Raw genomic sequence first — 8,705 nt, 5'->3', positions numbered from 1 at the left:
GGGTGGCAGTGGTTCTAGAGGGAACAGGCTATGGTAGCTGTCAACTTCTGTGGGGACTGCTAGAGTAAGTTGCAGAAAGATAATTGTCAATGACAGGCATTCATAAACCTCTCACACTAATAAAGAAGAAACCAAGTGTATCACAATCCACTGACAAATCCTAACAGCTTCGTGTCAGGGGCAGTGCTGTTTGACAGACTAGTAAGAAACCCAACTACAGGGGCTGACAGGATGGCTCAGTGGGTAAGAGCACTGACTGCTCTCCCGAAGGTCATGAGATCAAGTCCCAGCAACCACATGGTGGCTCACAACCATCCATAATGAGATCTGATATACTCTTCTGGTGCATCTGAAATCAGCTACAGTGTACTTATATATAATAATAAATAAATCTTTGGGCTGGAGCAGTGAGGGACTGAGCAAGTGGAGCTGACCAGGGCAAGTGGGACCAACCGGAGCGAGGTCCTACAAATTCAATTCCCAGCAACCACATGAAGGCTCACAACCATCTGTACAGCTGTACATACAGCTACAGTGTACTCACAAAAATAAATAAATAATAGACAGATTATGGAGCAGCCAACCACAACTGAAGCTCACATTCTCCAAGTTATTTCCATCTCTTGGCAGCACAATATGGGGATTTTTGTTGTTAGAAATAATTACTAAAAATGAGTGATATAGTAAACATTTTATTCTAATATTAACAAAATCCAAGAAATTTTTGAATTATCTTTAGAGCATACATTTAAAATAAGTTTTATTAAATTGGGAAGTGTGTTCATGCATGTACATGCATGGATATCTGTGTGTGAACCTATGTGACATATGATATCAAAACTCTTACGAATCACCTCTAGCTCAACTAAATACAACTAAAGAAACCATGCTTTCCCCAAATAATTAAGAGGCGCAGCTAAAGTAGTGCGGACGGTGAAAATTTAAGTCAGGTGAGAGCACAAAAGGCAATCCAGCTATGATATCTGCAACAACCTCTTTTATGACTACCATGATTTTTAACAACAAACAAATACACAAGGTAAAAGATAAATTCTGCTTAATACACAAGGATCTACATAGCAAATACTACCTGGCTTCAGAAGCTGTACATCTTGAATTTGCATGCAATGGCTGAACATGATGTTTGAAAGAAGTCACAGTACTATACGGTTATGAACATAGGATTTTTAGCACTGTCCTTCCTTCAATCTGTCGCACTTGTGTTCAACTTAACGAATTTCAAGCCCTTGAAGCTTCCTCATGATTCCCTCTCTGAGCTGTGGTCCCACTCTGGGCCCTATTTACTATACTTGCTGGCTTGTTTTATGACTGCTTTCTTGTATTAAGACATATTCCTTTTATGTCTGGTTGAGTTGTTTTTTTATTATAAAGGGATGTTGAATCGTAAAAACAGTATTATTAACTATTATTCTACTCTTTGTATTCAGCTCAGTCTAATAAATCCACATACTTACTGGTGACTAAAGGGGTGCTTAGTATTAAAATAATTAATGTAAAAAATAATATTGTAGAGATAAAAGCCCAAAAGAAAATCAAAGGGACTCTGTATATTCTACAGCCCAATTCCACCAGATTATATTGAAAACGATAGGGATAAGGAGCAGAAAGGGAAGAAAAAAAAGTGTTAGGTTGAGTTTTAGCTTCTCTTCCTCCAAAACTGTATCAAAGATCAGCTAGATTAAGTGATCGTGAGGATCTAGAACTCGCTGCAGTAAACCTATGCCACCCCTCTCTACCTTAGCGTAACTGACCCGGGGAAGAGGGTGTTCAGACCACTCCCAGCCTCCATCCACTGCATGCTGTGCAGCACTGCTCACAGAGATGATGACTGGGAAGGCTTTGGACACTGCTAAAGTTTTCTGAGATGTGAAACATGCTTGGCTACACGTATTTACTCCATACTAAGGAAATGGAAAGGAAAGGACAGCAAGAACAGATTAATAGATGAGCCAACACGAGACTTTAAGGCTAGTAAGATAGCGAACATGGCTAGGCACTCATTGCATCCCAACATTCAGGAAACAGAAGCAGAGGCAGGCAGATTTCTGAGTCCGGGCCAGCCAGGGCAACACAGTGAAACTGTCAAAAGACTAACATAAAAAACACATATAGTGAACTTGAGAAACAAAACTCTCAGTTACAAAAATGAAAGACTCTTTGATTAGGACATGTTTGAATACAGCTGTACAAGACTAAATTAATAATCTTCACTTTATATTACTCAAGTCACTGGTTCATACCTATGCAACACAACAGAATGTTAATTTTAGTTATGTAACTTCATAAAAAGGTACATGTTGGATGTAAGCTCTTCATGTCACTTTTTAATTGTGTTACTAAGATTCTTTTGTGTTGCTATCAGTATACTTTCTTCCATAATTCATTAATATTAATTCATAATTCATTCCTATCAATTCATCCACTATACACAGATGAGCAATCAGACTGCTTCAGATGTACATTTATGTACTGCTGCGTGTACATTTACAACTATCTTGTATATATTCCAGCTGAAATACCAAAGTTTACCATGACACTCTAGGTAAATGGTATATAGTTTTGAGTTTTTCCAAAGCAGCTGCAAGCTCAGCAATTTAAACAATTGTCAATATTGAGAATATACAGATCTATATCCTACCACTATAAGGTGGCAAAGTGTTAAATCATTTCCTACTTGTAATTCCTCTTGAAACATCTATTGGCTTTGGATTACCCATAAAAATGCTCACATTTATCTTCAGCCATTTTCCCAGTGAGCTGTTTTGATCAGGTCTTTTTCTCTTTATTTTATGTCTATGAGTACATTGTTGCTCTCCTAAGACATTAGATGTCATTACAGATGGTTGTGAGCCACCATGTGGTTGCTGGGAATTAAACTAAGGACCTCTGAAGAGCAGCCAGTACTCTTAACTGCTGAGCCACCTCCCCAGCCCTCCTTTTAGTTCCTCTTTAATAGCAGGTGTCTTTGGGTCATTTTTAAATTTTAACTTAGAAGAATTTATCAGCATTTTGTTTTTGTGATTTTTGCCTCCAGTGCTGGGGTGTAAATCAAATTACCAGCCCAAGTGCTTTCCACTAAGCTAAATCTATAGTCCAGTATGTTCTTCATAAGAAAGCCAAGCTTCTTTGAGTCTTATATAGTAAACTTTTACCTATTAAAATGATTTATCAATTTACAGGTATACACATTAGAAGGTTTAATGTTTCTAGGCATATAAATCCTTAATCTATTACTTTTTTTCAATGTGGCTTAAGATAAGATCCAGTTTTATCCTTTTCCCCCTTCCTTTCCCTTTCTTTCTTCCTTTCTTTTTTCTTTTTTTGAGACAGGGTCTCTCTGTGGAGCCCTGGCTGTCCATCCACAAACTCCGAGGCCCACCTGCCTTGTCTGAGGGCTGGAAAGAAGACAGCATCATGCACTTTACCTGGCATATCTGCTTGATCAATTTGAGCCATTGTTATTAAATGTCTGTTGATCAGCTCCTAAGAATAGGAAATAAGTATATTGATAACAAACTCTAAACAGAGGTTCTGATACCTAGTTTTTCCATTATACCTAAATATTTTTTCTATTTAAATATTTATATATATTTTAATACTCATATAACATTTCTAGATGTTACTATACATAAATTTCAATCCTAGATATACTATCTCCCATAATTAATCTGGATCTAAAAAAAAAAATAAGATGATGATGAAGATGGTGGTGCCCAAACCTTTAATCCCAGCACTTAGGAGGCAGAGGCACGGTACATTTGTGTGAGTTCCAAGGCCAGCCTGGTCTACAGAGTGAGTTCCAGGACAGCCAGGGCTACACAGAGAAACCCTGTCAAAAAAACAACAACAAAAAATTGCTACAAATCAACCTGAAATATATAAGATCTATTAACATAGTCAATAATTCATTCTAAAACCATTATGCAGAAATGTTTGCCTAGCATGTACAAGGTTCTGGGTCCTGTCCCCAGCACTGCAAAAAGATTTAAGGTGTACATCTACACATATACCACATGTTTAAGTACACTGAGAAAACTTCCTGAAAAACAAAAATACTTTTGAGAATGTACGCATAAAAAGCTATAGATAGGGCGGTGGTGGTGCGCGCCTTTAATTCCAGCACTTGGGAGGCAGAGGCAGGCGGATTTCTGAGTTCAAGGTCAGCCTGGTCTACAGAGTGAGTTTCAGGACAGCCAGGCTACACAGAGAAACCCTGTCTGGAAAAACAAACAAATAAAAAAAACAAAAAACAAAACAAAAAAAAAGCTATAAATAGCAAGAATACCTAAGTTGCTTATCACAACAAATAAGAAAGTAAATTATTTTATAAAACCTACTTTAAGATTTTTGTTGGATTGCTTAAAATGAAGCTTATTCCTGTGTCAAATTAATAGCAACAACTTAAAGGTTAAAAGGCACTTAAATTGTATGTTTTATTTAAGAGCCCTTCCCATTTGGGATGGCTCAGTGAGGAAAGGCCCTCACTGCCAAGCCTGATAATCTGAATTTTGTTCCCAGTACCCACAGAGTAGGAGAGAACCAGCTCCCACAAATGCTCTCCCTGACACATTCCAAGTGAGCATGCATGTACACACACACACACACACAAATAAATAAATAAACCCATGTAAAGAATCATTTCTGTACAAAATAAACATGAAACAGAAAAGCAGCACATTTAAATAGTAATTCTATATTTTATACTCCAATAAATCATTTTAAGATTTCCTTAAAATGCTTTTCTTAAACATAAAACTTCCACAGTCTAACTTTGCTTACTTAGGAGACTGTGTGTAACTACACACAAGTGTTCTATTTTTTGCTACTCTAAGGCACAGCCAATGGTCAGTGTCTGTGATAGCTTCTGAAAGCATACCTGTCGGAGCTCGTCGGCCATAAAGAAGGAAGGTGCATTTGCTTTTGGTTGCATATAAGCAACATGAGGTGCGGTTGGAGGATAAATATGATAGTTTGGAAATACCTAAAGAGGCAAGAAGGAGGAAAATATGATCATCAATTTTTCTCAATTAGGAAGCTTTAGCATTTTCATAAAAGTTTAAATTTTATTTGATAGTAATAAATTTTGGTATATTTAAAATATAATTGTTTTAAGAATACTTTCTGAATGGATTCATTTCATAAATCTATTTCAACAATTTTAACGATAAATTTTTAAAAAATCTAAGAAGAAAATATTTATTCAGATATAAAATTTCAGCCCCACTGATAAAGCAAAAATAACTCTATGGCAGAATGTTCTATTTCCAACAGTTCAGAAGTAGATTTTAAACCATCTGGAAGAGAGACAAAGATGCCAAGCTCTGCAGGGTAGAGTAAGGTAGCACTAACGACCCCTGGCAGCATCTCGGTGGCTAACCGAGTCCAGTCTGCTAGCACACCTGCTCAACACTCTAAGCTGAGACATACCAGGCGTCAGCTCCAGCCCTAGCAATCTACACAAAGTCTTCCAGCTGCTGTGGTTCCTCCTCTCAAGTTCCCCACTCAGGCTCTTCCCTTCATCCTTATTGTGTCACCAAGCTTCTCCTCACATCCACTCCAGTTTTTTTTTCTCTTTCTTAGAAATAATTTTAGCTGTTTTTTTTGTTGTCCTTAGACATTCACCTGCTGTAGAATGCAGTTGGAAAGTAGTTCTATAAAACTACACAACCTGGGCCTTCGGACAGAGTCAAATGCCTTTTTTATGCCTTGGTTTCCTTCTATCAGACAGTTAACTATCTCAGGTTTGCAAAAAATACATATATATAAATATGGCCAGAAGACAGAAAACACTATAAAATATACTGGTCTCTACAAACAGCAAAGGCATTTCTGTGACAAACAAATCTCTACATAGTTAAGTGCAATTTCTTCTTTCTACGAACATTTGTTTAAAGTACCAAAAATTATTAAACTGGTAAGATTTTGCTTGAAAGGAATAAGTCTCTACCTTGATCATCTGGCCATGTTCACTCTTCTAAGGTTTATGATGTCACACCACCCAAAACAAAACAAAGCAGAAGACCTCACCAAATGGTTTTCTGAAGTATTTATAGGACTTACAAGTTTTCATACTTATTTCTACAAGGCAGTAGGTTACTATTTTTCTCATGTTTCAAATAAAACTATCTCAAAAAGTACAAAACACTGGGTAAAAACAGTGAGTGTAAAAAACAGACAAACCTATTTTCCTGTCACTTAAAAAGATCCTTTGCAAAATATTAAATTTATTTAGTCTGACAGTCAAATTGTGCTTATTGAAACCCAGTCAGATGTCTCTAGTTTAAGCTCCCATCATATTAATGGAATTTCATTTTCTTACTCAAATGCTATTTACCGATTTCTTTAGTTTTTTTTTTTTTCTCTTTTTTGTAGACAAAACAGTGAGGCCAAAAAGAGAGGCACTCAGTAACACAAAGGTACCCCCACTATTCCCCCACCCCTGGCTCTTGTCCTTTCACCCCTGTCTTGGCATTGGTAACTCACCTAAGACATGGACATGTCTTCTGGACATGTTCTTTCTCTCTTGATCTTTGTAAGCAAGTCTATCCCCCCAGTATAATATTCCCATCACCAGCCATTTGGCTGCTCACAATCATGGCTCCCTCGTCTGAATTCTTTCCTTCCTTCACCACAACACACTATAGCCTTTACCACTGCATGCCATTCTGAGAACTAGAGCTCTGCCCTTCACAGTACTACTGTATTTGAGTCAACAGTGGCTCTTCAATTTGCTTTCAATAACTAAGATACAGCCTACTTTCTTCAACTTCCACCCAAAGGTAAGCTTACCTACCCGGTAACTAGAAACAAAAGTCACAGAACATCAACTTTAGCAAGCTTGAGTCCTGACAAGGTAACCCTGCTGTGGTAGCCCCAGCACACTAAAACAAAGTACAACTACAATGTGATTTCTGAGTGAAATTAGGAAGGAAGAATCATACCAATTTAAAGATATGAGAGTAAGTTAAAAAGTAAAATACTTTTCATGTCCCTAAAAACCTTCCAATATTGGGGGGTGGGGTGGAGTGGGGTGACCTCATTAGTTAAGGAGCAGCTTTTCTAAGAGCACTGATTCCCTCTTTAACAGAAGTCATACCATTCCAGTCAAAGGTGCTGGAGTTGTATCTGTATAGAAGTAAGTCGTCCCCCCGACAGTCTCCTTCTGGATCACCTGACCAGAGGATGGAGTCTGAGGAACAGGGTTATTGGCAGGAGTGGAGGCACTAGGCGGCACCATGAAACTCGCTGGGTTTGGAGTGTGGCTTCTTCTTCTAGGAGCAGGAGAGGTGTGTGGAGTAATTTTGGGAGAATGGAGAGGGGAAGATCCAGCAGACAATGACATTCCTGGGGAAGATGCAAAACAGGGTCTTAGTGGAATAGCACACTGGTTTTAGAGGGGGAAAAAAAACTGGAAAAATAAAACGCAAACACTTATGTGAAAGAAACATCCATCTTAAATTGAAAGGAAAAAAAAATCTTGTTTTAAAGCAAATGCAAAGAAGTTTCTTTTTCTTAACTACAGTTACTTTCAAATGAAATCAGCAACCGACTTCTCCTTGACAACCTAACCCTACAGTAAGAATCAACTGAGATTAACAAATTAATTTAATGAAATAATGAAAACTACCAGAATTGAGACTCTTGAACAGCTCTTTTCCTCCGTCTTTTAAAATTGTTATTACTGCCCAAATGACACAATTATGCAAGTATTATATTAAAATTTCAAATAATAACCTACTAAATTCCTTCAGTGAAATATGAATAGCAAAATTTCTTGGGGGAAAAAAAGGTTGAGACTATGCTAAAATACACGGTGGCAGGCTAAGCACCAAATCTCTAAACAAATCCTGTTTTGACGCCTGTCTGAGACTCTAGACGTACATGAAGCATCTGGAACTGCTATAGAAACATGTCCAAGTGGAAGTCACTTAACCACTGTCAACAATGCCATTTGAACAATGGACTCTATCACAGATGCCGTGGAGAAGGGAGGACCAGTATTTTTCCCCCTGTTGAACTATTCCATGCCAGATGAGAAAATAAGACCAAGTCACATGTAAAAGCATAACATGATTTCTAAAACACTCAAACAGAAATTACAGTGACAACCACATGCATAAATGCAGATACAATGTAAATTTAAAACCAAGTGAAGTTAGTCACAATTTTGAGGAGCAAAGATGAAACAAGAGATCTAGCTACAAGTAACACATGTACAGGAACCATTTCCTATTTGGGGTATGTCTAAAAACCTACACAATTGAGGGGGTGGGGGGAAGCTAGCAAAATACCTTTGGCCATAGAGCTATTTTCTAGTGTCTCATAAAACATCAAGATTTTGCTTTTAGAAAGTAAGGTGAACAAAAATGAGCTTAAAACTAAGAAGACACCTCTTGTCTCTGGTGAGCACTTTGCACTTCTAAAATCTCATCACAAGGATGGCATCTGAGTCTCCAAGCACCTACCAGTCATAACCTAGATGTACTTTATGACATTTAACCAGACACATGTACAACATCAACAGCAGAGCCAAGACTCAAACTCAAGCCAACTTCAAATTCCCAACCCAGTATCCTCTACTGCTGCTACTGTATTAAAACTAAAGTAGGCCAGAAATTTCAAATGTCAAGAAAACAGGAGAAACTTTAAAAATCTATCATCTCCCCACCGCCAAAAAAAAAAAA

The 8,705-nt window shown here is 37.6% G+C and overlaps 1 protein-coding gene across 1 annotated transcript in view; it reads right to left on the bottom strand.

The window, feature by feature from the left end:
- Positions 1-8,705, bottom strand: part of Pan3 (poly(A) specific ribonuclease subunit PAN3) — a 123,272-nt gene that overhangs the window by 20,576 nt on the left and 93,991 nt on the right. The window contains exons 7-11 of the mRNA XM_031391203.1: positions 7,118-7,365; positions 5,969-5,995; positions 4,898-5,002; positions 3,447-3,504; positions 3-59 (exon numbers count right to left, since the gene is read on the bottom strand). Coding sequence (XP_031247063.1) covers positions 3-59; positions 3,447-3,504; positions 4,898-5,002; positions 5,969-5,995; positions 7,118-7,365 — 495 coding nt within the window. The remainder of the gene's footprint in view (positions 1-2; positions 60-3,446; positions 3,505-4,897; positions 5,003-5,968; positions 5,996-7,117; positions 7,366-8,705) is intronic.

The sequence above is a fragment of the Mastomys coucha genome, unplaced genomic scaffold (assembly GCF_008632895.1).
Source record: "Mastomys coucha isolate ucsf_1 unplaced genomic scaffold, UCSF_Mcou_1 pScaffold22, whole genome shotgun sequence".
Lineage (NCBI taxonomy): Eukaryota > Metazoa > Chordata > Mammalia > Rodentia > Muridae > Mastomys > Mastomys coucha.
This window is presented reverse-complemented; position numbering and strand designations above follow the sequence as displayed.